A 14,791-nucleotide genomic window follows, 5' to 3' on the forward strand; every position below is an offset into this window, starting at 1 on the left:
GTGCTGCATTTCTCTGAAGACCACGTTTTACTATCAGCTAGTTGCAGCTGTTTCTGAAAAAGACTCTTTATGTACATATCCTAAAACCAATCTGAAATGGGACTTTTCAATATTTACATTAACTTGTTCGCCGACACAGAATGTTTGACTGCTTGTCCCCGGTTCACTTGTGATTGTCTGCTTTCTTTATGAGCTGCAAGATAACGTGAGAAATGCTCACGTCCACCCTCAACAAAATGAGGTTCTTTAAGGACAGTGAAAAGGAGGATCTCAAGATTAAGATCAGACAGACTAAAGGAGCCATACAACAGGAAGCTGGAGAAGTTTCAGCAGGAACGGGGATGAGAGAGATACATTAAGGAAAGGCTCGAGAAATATCACAGGCAGCAGTCAGACCAGCAGAGGGGTGGAAAGAACAGGACAATACCAAAAGACTATCTGTTCTTCACTAGATTTGTCTGTGTTTGGATAACCTCCCACCCCTCCCCCTAATAGCCTCACACCCATGCTTACGCCATCCTGTGAAAGCCGCACTTCCTCATCTGGAGCTGCATTTCCCTGGCCTGACCCCTCCCCAGCAGACTGCCCTCACCCTGACCATCACAGTACCCTCCTCCACAAAGGCTGCCGGCCCTGATGGCGTGGCCTTTCAGGTCCTGAAGACCCACACACCCCAACTCTGTGGAGTTCTGAAGCATGTCTTCAACATGAGCATGCGTCTCCAGAGGATCCTCGCGCTGTGGGTGACGTGTGGTTCTGGTGCCAAACACCGCACATCGATATGCATCTAAGAACAACAGACCGGTGACACTGATGTTCCACATCAAGACCTGAGACTTGTCAAGCTCTGCTAAAGTGCACTTTGGAGGAATGAAGCCGCTCCTGCTGTTGACCAGAACATCATGGAGAGGGTGAGTGACATTGTTCAGGGTGGATCCTAATCAGGACTGAGACCCTTGAGTCCACCTGTACAGAGCCTATCAGCACCATCCTCACACTGCTCCAGCCGTGCAGTAGAATCCAGGAAAACATTTGCCACCATGGACCTTCAGCGTTGTCCGGCAGATATGTGAAGGGACTCAAAAATGCATAACAATAATGTTCCCAGTGTCGTTTGCTGCCACTGTGTAAGCTGCCGTTTTGAGCCTGGTTCTGCAGGTTTCTTCCTGTCAAGAGACTATGCTTTTCCATGTGGAATTGCATTATATTATATTATATTATATTATATTCTGTGAATATCCTTCTAGGGGGCTCCAAGGGGGCCCACTGCCACTCTGACTTCAGCATCTTCAGCAGAGCAGCTGAGCTGGTTTTCAGCTCCAGCATTCAGACTTGCTTCAGATAATCCAGATAATCCTAGTTTATAATTTCAAATACTGTTAGTGCTTTACTTCGTGAAATGATGAAACGCTCGTGCACCCCCACCATGGCCATGTTGCCCACCCTTGTCCTCCGCCTCCAGTCTTCACCGTCACTGTCTCGCCGGTGCACGTGCACTGTAACCTGATTGGCTGTCGCGGTTGCCCCGCGGACCAATCAGCGCCTCGTGTACCAGCGGAGATCTTTTTTTATTGTGTCTGGTAGGTGGTCCAACAGGCGGACATGGGTTCAGCTGAGGTGACACAGCCGTGGAACTGTGTCAGTAAACCCGCTCCTGTTTTTATTTTTCTGATGCACCTGCGGGAGGGAGCTGAATGAGGACGAACTGTTTCGACACAGATTTACTTTTTTTCTTTTCTTCTTCCACGTCTCTGTGGACGTTTCATCAAACGAGGCGTCAAGTGAGTCGGGGCGACCGCTCTCAGTTTCAAAACAAGATCGTGGAGGGTCACACAGCTGGATATAGGAGCGGGTGAGTCATGCTGGAGGAATAACTCATCAAGATCACTTATTAGCTGCGAGGGTTCCTGTAAAAGCTGGCGATATCATTAGGGAATTGTTGTGGGGTTTTTTTTTTCCTCCCGTTGCATTTTATTTTGAACTTCGTGGTGTTTGTGTGTGATTTCCGGTGCTTTGATGTGACTAAATCTCGAGCCGCCGTGTTATCTGCCTCTCTGTATTGAGAAGATTAAACTATTTACTCTGTTGTTGTGTCGCTGGCATGTTATGGGTCCAACATGACACCAATAGTTAACTTTAAGAGTTTCCCGACCTCTGAAAGCCACACTGAACGTAAAGAACCCCAGACGTGAATGACCACAGAGGTAAGTTTCACACACCGGGTAAATGCGGTGATATTTCATGTTGGCATTATAAATTTGCAAATTTGTCAATATCGTGTGGTTGTTGTTGTTATTGTTATTGTATTGTTTTTGGATTTCCAACTTAAAATTCTCCACGTGGATTTGAAACCGGTAACGACGCGTAAAAAGGGTTAAATGTCGTCTAGTGGTTATTGGTTATTACTGATGTTTCCTAAACGCGCGTGTGTATGTGTGTGTACGTGTTTACCAGCAGTGTGAGAGGAAGTGTAAGTACGAGGGAGACGGAGGGGGTTGGACTGAAAGTTAAGTTACATAACTCAGGGGGAGGAAGGGAGAGGACAAGTGGTGCCTTCACGGAACCACGGAACCACCGGATCTCAGCATTTCACCGGTTCAGCTCACGTGAAAGAGAAATGTTTCATTTTGTTCCACAGGGCTGTGGCAGGGCGTGTAACTCACGTGCTGTCCGCTACAACCGAGTCATAAGTCAAGTGGTGTCAACCTGCAGGAGTCTAAATGCCAGCCGCAAAACCTCAGTGCTGACTTTACCCACTGTGGCTCCTCAGCTCTGTGTGCCCGTTGCAATGTGTAGATCTAGTTTCGGATCTCAAAGTGTCTCTGCAGAGCAGCTCTGCACCAATTCCTTTGTTTCTGTCTCCTCTGCTCCAAACAAAGAACTCAGACTTTAGTGTGTCACAGCTGCATATTTTACAGCTTATCAAGAGCTGAAGTTTGTAGAGTTGTTCTTCAATAGCAACGACCTCCAGCTTATGCACGAGGACTAGTCAAAACAACCTGTTTGTGGGGGGGGGGGTGTACCTGCTAATACCTACTGGTTATGAAAGTATTGTTGAGGCTTTCATGCCTGAAAGCTGATGATGACTGTAACTACATGCACAGTTCACTGTGTGCCTTTGCCTGCCCATGAGCTAAATATTTATGTTACTGTCTTGTTTTTGCTGCTGTGATTCTTTGGTCATAATTAAATATGTCATAATATATAATTGCTAACACCTTAAATTATGTGATGTATGTAAACTGTACACAAAGGTAGGAACATTTTTGTTTGGATTACTCCCTCAGAGCAGTGCAACTTGTTAATAAATGTTATACCCTCTATATATATACATATTGTGCTTATGACAAATGTGCTTTGCTGTAGCTGTTGACTATTGTTCTGAACCTTTAAACCTCCAGGTTATGGCACTCACGTGGCGATGAGCAGTGATCAGTTTGCTGGTCCGCTCTGCTCCAGTACTTGGCATTGCCACATTTTACTGATCTGGATAAGATTACTCCAAGTTTTCCTGTAAAAGTGAGTTGTGGCATTATGTAAAGTGAGCTTATTGACTACTGGAAACTGTTGAAGGATTAAAACATGGAGAAAGCATAGATATTGATTTGCATTCTCAACATTTCTCTCGTCATCACTGGAGGTAGTCTTGGTGTTAAGAGTTATCAAGACAAATCGTGCAGACACTGCCAATCTTGTCTCCAAAGCCTGGGACTAAGCTTTTCTCCACAGAGTAGAATTTATCAGAGACTGCCTCCAGATATTAGCAGAGTCCTCACTTCACCTCCATCGAACGCTGGGTGTGCCGTTTGTGTCGGTGATCAACAAAGCCAGATTGGTTGACTTGCAAAAGTGCTGGTTGAAGAATGTGACGTGACCACGCCGACCTGGAGAGGCCAGGTTGTTGTGACTGTGTATGATTTCTCACGTGTTGCTCAGAATCAGATTTGTCAAATGGATGAATGGTTAAATTTCCATTTCCTCTTTGGATTTCAGTCTTCCAATCTACCAAGTAAAAAGTCAGCAGCGATTTCAAAACTGCCTGGTAGTGATGAAGAGGATTTGTCACATCCTCAGCTCTGTTGCTATAATATTATGGCTGAATAGAGTTTGACATGTGGAGCACAGTTTTTCTGTTTCTCTACCTTGAAGACATCAGAATTTCAGCAGTGTTGCTTGTCTGAGGACAGGTTGTTCCTGCTATTGACTTAATATTCATTTGCATAAACAAGTCAGTATGATGTTTTGTAGTTGAAGTGCTGGTAGCAGAGCGTATTGTGTGATAGTGAGAGCATATTTTGAAAACTTGTTTAACAACTGTTATAATATTGACACAATCTCATGGAAACTGCACCGGTATTTTGAATTTCACAAGCTGTTGTGTTTAAATGTCTCACGTTTTCTTTTCAGGGACCAGTATGCCGAACCAACAGCCTCGGCTGAGCGAGCACACTTCCTGTGGCACGTCCTGCAAGAACGCCAAGGATAAGAGCAACAACACGACTCTGCTGGCGATGCGTGGCTCTGAAGACGCCGACGACTCCAGTGGAAGGGGCTCCCGCTGCAGCTCAGAAAAGGATTCAGGTTATTCGGGTAAATTAAAGCAAATTTAACTCTTAATCCAATTCATTAGGTACACTTTCACTTCAAATACAGAGCGCTTAAACATAAAAGCGTTAATGGCTGAACAGTACAAAGAGGGATTTCATGAACTCCTGGTGATCCGTTGTGTAACTCCCACTTGGGAAAACAAAACGGTTTGCATTCTTCACTGTGGGATAACATGATTAGATGGTGAAAATGCTGGAGTGTCACAGCATGTTTCTCACAGAGCGTATTAATTCGGTTTCCAGCTGCACTCTTCACTTCTGTGTTTCTTGTTCTCCGCAGATGGTTCAGACTGGCATCACACGGATGTGGAAGACCAGCAGAGCAACAAAAACCAATCCAGAGCCGGCGAACACTCACAGGCTTCACAGCCAGGACTAAGTCAAAGGAATCCTGGGAGTGTGTCCAGTATCCCAGCAGGACGCGACCGTCCACCCATCTACATCTTCAAGGACATGGTGCTTCAGCAGGCAAACAGGGTGAGAATAAAGAAAGTGAACTATTTCACAAAAACACAGATGTTTGGGTGTTTGTTTTGTTGACACCTTCTTCACTTTTTCTTGTCCCAGCAACCAAGTGTGATCCAGAGAACTGGGCAGCTGCTCTGGAGAAACGGCATCAGGGAAAGCAGCTTCGCTGCCGCTCCCCACATGATCCTATTCCAGCAGCCCAGACTGGTCCCGGACACGCTGCAGCTCCACAAGCCCTCGTTTCAGAGGTCTAATGTCACCGGGAAGAAAGTGAATGGCAGTTACAGCCCCATCCTGAACTCCTACCCCCGCATTGCGCCCCATCCCAGCAAGAAGCCGCCCGATAAATCTTCAGTGACCGCCGAATCCCAGAGCCTGAGCAAGAGGGTGTGTACTGACCCCCAGACTAATGACACATCAGTCACTCAGGGCCTGCCCGAGCAACACTTTCATAAACAACCTAAGTCTGCAGCCTCTGCATCTTCCTCCTCAGCCAGAGACGGTCAGTCCTCGTCTGTGTCTGCTTCCACAAATCAGGGATCCCCGTCTGTTTCCGCTCAGCAGGCCACCCCCGCTTTCCTCGCGAGCAGAGGACACCACAAAGACTCCACCGCGAGCAGCCGCCACCGCCGCTTCCTCAACACGGTGGAAATCCTCAGGCAGTCCGGGCTGCTGGACATCACGCTGCGCACGAAGGAGCTGCTGCGCCAAAGCACGGCCACGGACCGGGGCATCGCTCAGCTGCGGCAGCACGCCGAGCTGCTGTGCCGGGCCGCTGCCGACCCCGGCGGCGCCGCCGGGTGGGAGCACGTGCACGGCGTCATGGACGAGTCGGGTAGCTACCCCGACCTCAGAGCCGCACCGGACTTACGAAGTCCTCCTCATCCAGATTCAGCCAGCCGACCTCAGAGCGACACAGATGCGCTGCAAGCTGCAGAAACCTCATCGCCATCTCCGCCTCCTGCTCAGGACGGCGTACCTGATCAGGACTGTGCTGCATCGCATCAGTCTGCCTCGGAACAAGACCGCAAGCTCAAGGCTGGCGAGAAATGCTCAGACACTGTCGCCGTCACGCCTCCCGACAGCTCGACTGGGTAGGACAGTCTTCCGTGCCTTTTGAGGGTCAGCGCCCAGCTGTTGAACCTCCATCCGTCTTTTATCCTGCTTTATCCAGCTCCGGGTGTTGGGGAGCGAGATCCGATCCCAGCCGGCTGTGGATGAAGTCACGGTACACACTATCAGGTCAAGACTCCACCATAAGTACACCCACAGCTAACTTCAGGTCGCCAGTTGTTTGGACTCTGGAAGAAAATCCGCACATGCACAAGGAGAACATGGAAACTCCATATCGTAACGCCACGAGCCTGGACTCGCACGGGGGAAGTTTCTGGCTGGGAGGCGCGAGATCATAAACGACTACACCACCGTGCCGCCCGAGAGCCAGAGGACAGCGAGTCGTTAGTTTGGGTTGTTATATTTTATTTCAGTATGTTATTCTTTATTATTATTCTCAGTGTTAAAGAAGCTGTGAACAATATCTCTGCAGGTTAATTATTTCTTGTCACAAATGTACTTGAAAATTTTGTCCAGATATTTGAAAACTAAGTTGCCGCACTTAAGTTGCAGTACAGTCCCTTTTTTCTTCTTCTTTTTTTTATGTATTACCACTGTAGACCTTATAGAAGCCCAGCGATGTCTGCCGGTGAGCCATTTAAAGGATTATGTAAAAATAAAATGCATTTAGCCTGGGGAACACAAATGTGGCGCTGAACCGCTACAGTGACAGCCACAGCATCCGTTATCACGACAGCTGGTTGTTTTGTTGCCGTGTCGGACCAGTAGAGGACGGGAGAAATAAAATACATGTACTGGGAGGCAAACGGTTTCCTTAAAACTTTATTACCCCACTAAGAGCCAGCAGTCCACACTGGGTGATAAACTGACGTCATCGAGCAGCATCTGTGCCTTATAGTAAAGAAATAAAGCCAGAGCTCCTGGCACAGAGGCACTTTAAAGGAAACCGGCGTCACCTGATGTGCTGTCGTATCAAACTACTGGACCACTGCAAGGATCTCCGTCCAAACACTTCAACAATGCCTTAAACTCTTTTTCACTGGATCTTTTTTTTTTTTTCAAACATTACCAGGGTACTTCCTACATTACAGATCATCCTATTGATTCTCAAAGTCTTTCACAATTTACAATAATAATACACACTGAATGTATGGAGGCAGTTTACAGACTGTGTGAACTCAACACAGCATCCCTGGAAAAAGAAAAAAAAAGTATACTTTTTTCCTCATTCAACAGCTTTATTGTCCATTTTCACTCCGGTTACAGTTTTTTTTTTTTTACACACCAAGATTTATTGTTGATGTTGTGGTTTGTTTTCTAAATGGAGCACAGTTTACTTTGTGGTTTTGAAAGTTTTGAGGTTTAAAATTCCTAAAAGTATGCCAAATAGATGGTTTTATGCATGTGGTATGTGTAAGAAAAATAAATTTCTTTTCTTTTTGCCTTTACGTTTGTGCAGCAATGCGCACGCTATCAAAAATATAAGTGGTTTTTATGGCGTCTTTTTCATCATTTTAAGCTATTGAAATAAAGCAATACGTTATCAAATCAAGTTTTTGCCGTGTGCTCTCTTCTCCAATCGGTTTTTATGTGACCTTGAAATAGTCCGGCTGTCTCCATGGCAACCAACACCAAAGGTGTGAGGCATGTGTTAACCACATGTATGTGTTATGTGTCCTGTGACTTGAACAGCCATGGGAGCAGTTTCCTTCACAGGCTTTCCATCAGAACACATTTCTGCGCACTGCCTTCATACCCATTAAGGCAAGCTTTTGAAATAATACAAGGAGAAAATTCAGTGTTTGCAAAAATATTGCTTTTAAAATGTGTAACGACAGTTAATTATGAAGAGAAGTCTTGACAGTACGTGATAAGTAGTGATGCATAAGTAAAGGAAAAGTACATGCCATTCCATCACGGCAGATGTTACTCATCGCCTCGCTGCAATTATTCTGGTTTCTGTAACTAAACACAATCACGATAATAACCTCCTGCGGTGGCCTTTAATTCATGTTCTGAGGAGTCTCCACCCTGCATGATTGAGATGCCAATTTGTCTAACCACACCTGGTTTAAAAAAAAAAAAAAAAAAAGATCAATAAGTGTTGCAGTTGCTTCATCATGATTCATTTTTTTCCATCAGGTGGGTTGGCGCAGTGACTCACCGAGATCACAGTTGCGTAACTCTGTTTTGGAGAACTGCAGCTTTATTTGTTTTGTCTTTTTTTCCACTCGGACGATTTAATGCAGTTTGTGCATTATGATGAAAGAAATTAGGTTTCGATAACTGTAACACAACTAAAATAGCTTCTGCTTTTACATGATGTAGAATTTCATTTCTTGTGTTTTCTTGTGTAGAAACACAATGTTGTGAGGAAATAAATGAAATTAGATCCTAGGCTTAATTTTACAGATTGAGTATAATACAAAAAAAAAGCCTTTGCAGTTTCAGAATTTGAAAAGAGAGAGAGATTAATGCTGCTTTCAGCAGCCTACATGGTGTCAAATCATAGTTCTGAAACACAGAGTTCACAGAGTTCCGTTGACTTCCTTTGAGCTGGCAGTGAACGGCTGCATTTCCTCCCCTTCAGTGTCCTGCAGCACATTTTCTCTCTTTCGGGTGGGTGAATCTCCAAGATCAGACATGCACAGGCGGCGGAATCGCTGCAAATCACAAGGAAATATTGACAAATACTGACCACTAAAGTTAACAGGCATGTGTTTGTTCATATAATATTAGTTGCATTGATTGAGGTTGATTCCTGGAAATTAGACTAATATGGAAAAGGTCAGAATTTGCTGTTCTTTAAGACAATGATACGAAATGTTGAGAGAAATAAGAATAGCTTAGAAAAAATTCCTTATTTCCTATTTATTGAAATAAATGAACTATTGCCCCACCTGACCGAGGGTCCCGGTTCCAGTAGCCATCTTATATAGTATCCAACCAGGTACAAGAAGGATGGAGGAGAGGGAGAATACCCAGCCCAGCACGTACGCCCACTCTGGGTACACGTACCACCGGTTAAAGGTCAGAGGCTGGTACTTCACTAAAGAACATATAAAAGTGCCCTGAAGGGACAAACGGAGACGGTTTAGCAGTGGATCCCGTCAAATTTTGACTGCATGCATTCTGAGATTTTATCAAGCAGAGTGCTAAAAAGAAAAAAAATCAGAAAACGAGAGACAACTGACCAGTGAAATCAGCGGCGTGATGTAACGCCAGCAGATTTTGAAGAACGGGCTGGCTCTCACACCTGCCATGTCCTTTATGATGTCCACCAAACGATCTGCCCCTTCAGATGAGTTCAGTAATCAGATCAGGCGTGTTTGTTTCCAGCGTTTTCTCGCATCAGTTCACTTGTCGTGACTCGTATAGAAAGCAAATCTTTCAAAACAGGTACAATGAATTAATACTTCAAATCAACTTACTTACCGAATATCCACCCAATAGCCAAGGTTTCAAACACACAGAGGAAGAGGATGCAGGCTCCGTTACAAGCGTAATAGTCAAACATCTGGAATATGTACATGCCGCCCTGGACACAACAACAGGGACATTTATTTGTCATGCTGTCATTTATTGGGCTTGTTCTAGCTAAGCTTTAACCTTTCAAAGCTGAAGTTATTTTTTGATCTTATGCTAGAAATATAATTTACTCAAGTTTTGTTTGTTGTGCAGATTGTTTGTTTTGCATTAAGTGGCACAAGAGGTTTGATCAAACTGTGTTACATGGCACTTGGTAATTATTATGTTTACTGTTGGAATTGTGTTATAATAACGGCTCATATGTTCTTTCAGGCAAGGCTCTCTTCTCTAACATCTGTGTACAACATGCTGCTCTTTTTTCACAGTATAAACATCATAGTTGTGTGACTGTTTCACCAAATTCCAACAGTTAATGCTAAATGTTAATGTAACAATAAGCACTGACTTCGGTGATCATGACAAGCTGACAGAAGAAGCACAGCAAGCAGAAGAGGAGGAGGAACTGCTCCCGTCGGCCCGGCCTGCGCATCACTTTGGGGAACATGTCGATGATGGACGTCATCACCACCTCCATGGCAATGAACTGCAGGAAACAAATTGACAAAACAGAGCTAGTAAAAAGCCCAAATGTGGTCTCTTGAAAAGATTTAAAGAGGCCATCTGCACATGCTTCTTACTTGTGTGTCCAGACCCAAGAGAATGAGCATGACGAAGAAACAGATGGACCACAGTTGAGGCAGAGGCATCATGGCCACCGCCTGAGGGTAAGCAATAAATGCCAGGCCTGGACCTGGAACGCGCAAGCACAAAGATGCAAGACTGGTTTTCTTCCTGAATTCAGTCAGGGAATGCCTCGACAAGTGCTGTCAAGTGACATTTCAAAGTACTAATTATGAAAGCAGAAATATATTTTTCGTTGCTTAACAATGTAGTTTCTGAGTCTTTTTGGTGTTTTTTTTTTTACATGAAGATAAATACACACTGTAAGGCCAGAGGTGGATTTACATATTTTTACTAAGATCTAAAATTTATAATTGCATTGTAAATTGCAAGTGTCTGTGATTTGACATCTCCTCCCATCCCAAACTAGAACTAACTAAACCCAGATCACACTCATCCCGTGTCAGCTGACTCGCCAGCCTGGAGGGGGTTTAGTATTCAGGACAAGTGTCTTACACCATTTAACAGCACAAATGAATATTTGTTGGCTCAAGGACAAAGCAACCCGAGTGGTCATGTCTTCAGTTGTCCATAAGAGAGCAGCATTACACAGCCAGAGCTGCAAGCCGAGGGGACGCTGTATGGATGGAGTTTTTGGGTTTAATGTGTCACTATACTTGAAAATGAAGCTTTTGGAGGCACAACGAGATACCTGAACCTGATACTGATATCTGAGAGTTAAAGTAAAGGTTTGTTCATCATAAAGTCTTTTCTGGTTTCAGAATAGTCTTTTAACTTTAACCCTACCTGGTCAGTGTATTAAAGAGTTCTGTAACATTTTATAAAACACAGTCCTGCCTGATTCTATTCTACAAAACACATGGGGATTAAATTCAGGAAATCCAATCTCCTTAACAAGTTGCAGAGATGAATCAACCTGATATTATCTTGATTTATGGTTGATGCAGGCTCCAGTCTACCTGACTCTGCCACCTCTGCAATGGGAACACCGTGCTTGTGGGCCATGAATCCCAGGACAGAGAAAACTGCAAATCCTGCAACAACACTGGTTCCACTGTTCAGGAGGCACAGACACAGACAGTCTCTGCAAAACATGGGAAAGTGTCACTTTGTTTGGTACATTATCTTCAAACAGAGCAAGAGCCTCGTCTAAAGTCTGTCAGCATAAATCAGTAAAAAAACAAATCAGGTTAAAAATACTTACTTATAGCAGTTGTTGTTGTATTTATTGTAGCTGCCAAGCACAATCAAGGAACCCACGCCAACACTGTATGAGAAGAAAATCTGAGCCCCGGCATCCATCCACACCTGTTCCAACAGCAGGTATGAAATTGATCATCTGAACTTTGTATATTTATAATACAGAGCAGATCTTTCTACCTGAGGGTCTGTGAGTCGTGAAACTTCAGGAAGAAGATAAAACATGACTCCTTCTTGAGCACCAGGAAGAGAGAGGCCACGAATCAACAGGATGATCAACATCAAGTAGGGAAAGGTGGCAGTGAAATATACAACCTGGAAAAAAAGCAAAAAACAAAAACAAACATTTGAGGCATTTTCGAATGGACTGTATATGTGTTTGATAAAGTTCAGTGCTGCATGTTTACCTTCCCTGTTGACTTGACCCCTTTCCAGATACAGAAGTAGCAGATGACCCACATGACAATCAAACACAACAAGATCTCCCAGCGGATGCTGCCTAACTCCTCGATCCCTCCTGAGATGGCCAGGACTCGCCGTCTGGACACAAAACGTTTGCACAGATGAATGAATGCAGCAGGCTGGACTGGGTTCAGCGAGAGTTAGAACTGTGAGTTAGTGTACTGAGCAGCAGTTTGTCCTACTCCCAGAATTCTGTGGCTGCAGATGTGGAGTTTGTCTGGTTGATCCACTGAAGGGAGGCGTTTTTGCTTGAAAAGTCTTCGCAGTCATCTGAAATGAGAGTGAAAGTCTCACATTTACATGGAATGTTGTGTAGTTTTCATTTCATTGTTTGAGATATTCGACTTTTCACCTGTGTTCCAGTAGTTGTTGCAGCTGGCCCAGGGGAGCTGGGAGCTGAAGGAGAACGCCAGGTAGAGCAGCGCCCAGGACAGGATGATGATGTATGTCATGCAGGTGTAGAAGAGGATCAACTGCCCCCCGTAGCCGATACCTGCCACGCCAGATGTGGAGTTATTGAGTAAATGCACATCATTTGAAGTATCTCTATTTATTCTTTATAGCAGCTACTTATTTAGTGTTACAGTGACAAAATAACCTTCTGCGAGCGGGCAAAGCTTCCTCCAGCTGGTGACGCCCCCCTCCTGGGTGTACTGACCCATGACCGTCTCCAGCAGGAAGAGCGGCACGCCACACGTCACCACAAATACCAGATATGGCACCAAGAATGCACCTGAAGTTACAGAGGACACAACAATACACACTTATGCTGCAGTTTCTGTACACCAAACCTTTTCTCTTGACACAACTGAATGACACACCCTTAATTTCAAATAGATATTTAGTATTTCAATAAAGAACCTTCAGTTTTTTTTCCTTTTAAGTTCATGAAACACATTTTCTTCAAATGGGTAATTGAAATAAGTTCATGTAACCAACTCAGGAAGCATGGTGGAGTTGATAATTTGTAATTTTCTTGAAAGTGTGGTGGCAGAGATGAAGAGTCCAGCGGACATCCAAACAGAGAAGCCTCAGTTCCGCGTCTTGTTGTAATGGTTTACATGGCTTGGGAGGGGGATTATGTATATGTGATCTTTGTACTGTTGGTTAAACAAATGATGTGTTTGAATGCTTTTCAGCTCATTCGAGCCAAAGAAAGATTGAAGGTGCATCACTTTTTGTTTGATTTTGCAAGCTTTGTGTGAAACTCATATATGAGAGAAAAATCAGTGGGTGGTTTTTGCAGTTCAGGTCTGTCCACTGGCCCGGCTTTGTCAAGTCTGCATGTTGCTTGCCTGCACATGTATACATTTTAGAATAATATCTTTGTTTTTGTTAGTAATAAAAAGAAACATTATAAGACACATAGGTTTTTTTCCTCATCACAGTTGGCTCAATTTAGCTTTTCTGTTCTCATCATGACTTGTCATACAAATCAAAATGCAGTTGACACTTGATGCATTTTACAAAAACAACTGACAGAATTTTTATTTTTCTTGACAGTTACTTAAATCGTGTTTATGAAACTTGTTCAGTGGGAAGGCTTTTTCTGTTCTCATCCAGTTGCAAACATAAAAACCAGTTTATGGTTCAGAATATGAAAATAATGGTGTTAATTTGAACAAAATCAGCCTTTAGTAACTTTGTAAAATGAATTCATAAAGCATGTATATTCAGGACTTACCTCCTCCGTTCTTGTAGCAGAGGTAAGGAAACCTCCACACGTTGCCCAGGCCGACCACGTTTCCCGCCACAGCCATGAGAAATTCCGCCTTACTCGCCCATTGTCCCCGCTCCTCCACACGTACCTCGGTTTCCTTTGGTGCTTTTCTTTTGCCGAACATATTGAAAAGACACTTGTGAACTCAGTCAGTCTCTTCTCCTGGGGTTGTAGTTGCTGCAGTTTGTGTGTCAAATCATTCGCATCGTGTAATGGGTAACCAGTCAAAGAGTTAATTAGTTTTCAGTAGGAATGTAGCTGCAATTTTCTGCTTCACAACTCAAAGAAGTTTTATACTCTGGGACAAAACTTTGGACAGATTACTTTGGCGACAAGTACCGCTGAGGGGAATCTGGGAGTTACTTTTGCCAAGGACTTATCCTTCAACTCCCACATGCTTCCTTTCACCGTTAATGTTTCTAAGATCAGGAACATGCTGACTCAGTGTGACGCCACAAAATCCATCCATGCAGTTGCTACTTTTGCTTGTTACATTTCAGAGTAGTGTCATTTCCTGCAGTCAGGGTGTTGAAATAACTGTTAAAAAGTCTTCAGATGATTCAAAATGCTGCAGCAGGAGTTCTGACAGGAACCAGCAAGAGAGATCGCATTTCTCCAATATGGCTTCTTGTTTAATCCACAGCAGAATTTAAAATTCTTCTTTTAACCTAAAGCTCTTAATAATCAGGCTCTACCACATCTTAAAGAGCTGTTACTCTCATATTAGTCCCATTGTGACTTGCAGAACTCTGAATACATCTTGTTGATGTATGAAGCCGCTCTTATTCAGATTGCATGTTTGTATAGCGTGCACTTTCACGCAAATCATTTCCTACACACTGTTACCACGAGACACCATTAACCATGTGACACTTTGAACTTTGGGTTTCTGATGTAGATGAACATAATATAACAGATGCCGTGTTCCCATAGCTCTGCTATTCTAACTTTAATATTTTCTGTTTCTTGCATCGTGTAAATGTTGTCACCGCTGAACAAAATGCCCTTCAGTGGAATATCACCATTTGTAGCCCACAAAATGTCACAAAATCCCACATGTTCACTGTCACCCAAGAAAAACACGCTTTGA

General features: G+C 43.9%; 2 protein-coding genes across 3 annotated transcripts; one reads left to right on the forward strand and one right to left on the reverse strand.

The window, feature by feature from the left end:
* Nucleotides 1-1,602: 1,602 nt before the first annotated feature.
* On the forward strand, nt 1,603-7,692 carry LOC115401227 (CLOCK-interacting pacemaker). 2 transcript variants are annotated; one of them, XM_030109455.1, is made up of 4 exons: nt 1,603-1,852; nt 4,408-4,590; nt 4,888-5,084; nt 5,175-7,692. In XM_030109455.1, the coding sequence occupies exons 2-4, from the start codon at nt 4,416-4,418 to the stop codon at nt 6,171-6,173; spliced, it is 1,371 nt and encodes a 456-aa protein (XP_029965315.1). In that variant the 5' UTR covers nt 1,603-1,852; nt 4,408-4,415; the 3' UTR covers nt 6,174-7,692. The 2 variants fall into 2 exon arrangements, with proteins under 2 accessions (XP_029965315.1, XP_029965316.1); XM_030109456.1 differs by lacking the exon at nt 1,603-1,852 and adding an exon at nt 1,981-2,204.
* A 985-nt stretch (nt 7,693-8,677) lies between these two features.
* Nucleotides 8,678-13,756, reverse strand: LOC115400014 (sodium- and chloride-dependent GABA transporter 2-like). The gene is made up of 14 exons (XM_030107667.1): nt 13,666-13,756; nt 12,580-12,714; nt 12,334-12,474; nt 12,164-12,251; nt 11,927-12,059; nt 11,700-11,834; nt 11,524-11,627; nt 11,279-11,403; nt 10,316-10,428; nt 10,084-10,221; nt 9,585-9,687; nt 9,344-9,444; nt 9,050-9,220; nt 8,678-8,812 (listed from the first exon to the last, which is right to left on the reverse strand). The coding sequence occupies exons 1-14, from the start codon at nt 13,739-13,741 to the stop codon at nt 8,678-8,680; spliced, it is 1,698 nt and encodes a 565-aa protein (XP_029963527.1). The 5' UTR covers nt 13,742-13,756.
* Between the last annotated feature and the right edge of the window lie 1,035 nt (nt 13,757-14,791).

The sequence above is a fragment of the Salarias fasciatus genome, chromosome 14 (assembly GCF_902148845.1).
Source record: "Salarias fasciatus chromosome 14, fSalaFa1.1, whole genome shotgun sequence".
Lineage (NCBI taxonomy): Eukaryota > Metazoa > Chordata > Actinopteri > Blenniiformes > Blenniidae > Salarias > Salarias fasciatus.

What these genes read in the sequence shown, in the direction of transcription:
- LOC115401227 (XM_030109455.1), top strand. Translation starts at nt 4,416, where the DNA reads ATGCCGAACCAACAGCCTCGGCTGAGCGAGCACACTTCCTGTGGCACG. An exon ending in AAAGGATTCAGGTTATTCGG is followed by an intron (nt 4,591 to 4,887) that starts GTAAATTAAAGC and finishes TGTTCTCCGCAG; the next exon opens with ATGGTTCAGACTGGCATCAC. An exon ending in TGCTTCAGCAGGCAAACAGG is followed by an intron (nt 5,085 to 5,174) that starts GTGAGAATAAAG and finishes TTCTTGTCCCAG; the next exon opens with CAACCAAGTGTGATCCAGAG.
- LOC115400014 (XM_030107667.1), bottom strand. Translation starts at nt 13,741, where the DNA reads ATGGCTGTGGCGGGAAACGTGGTCGGCCTGGGCAACGTGTGGAGGTTT. An exon ending in GGGTCAAGTCAACAGGGAAG is followed by an intron (nt 11,835 to 11,926) that starts GTAAACATGCAG and finishes CTTTTTTTCCAG; the next exon opens with GTTGTATATTTCACTGCCAC. An exon ending in TGCAGAGGTGGCAGAGTCAG is followed by an intron (nt 10,429 to 11,278) that starts GTAGACTGGAGC and finishes TGCGCGTTCCAG; the next exon opens with GTCCAGGCCTGGCATTTATT.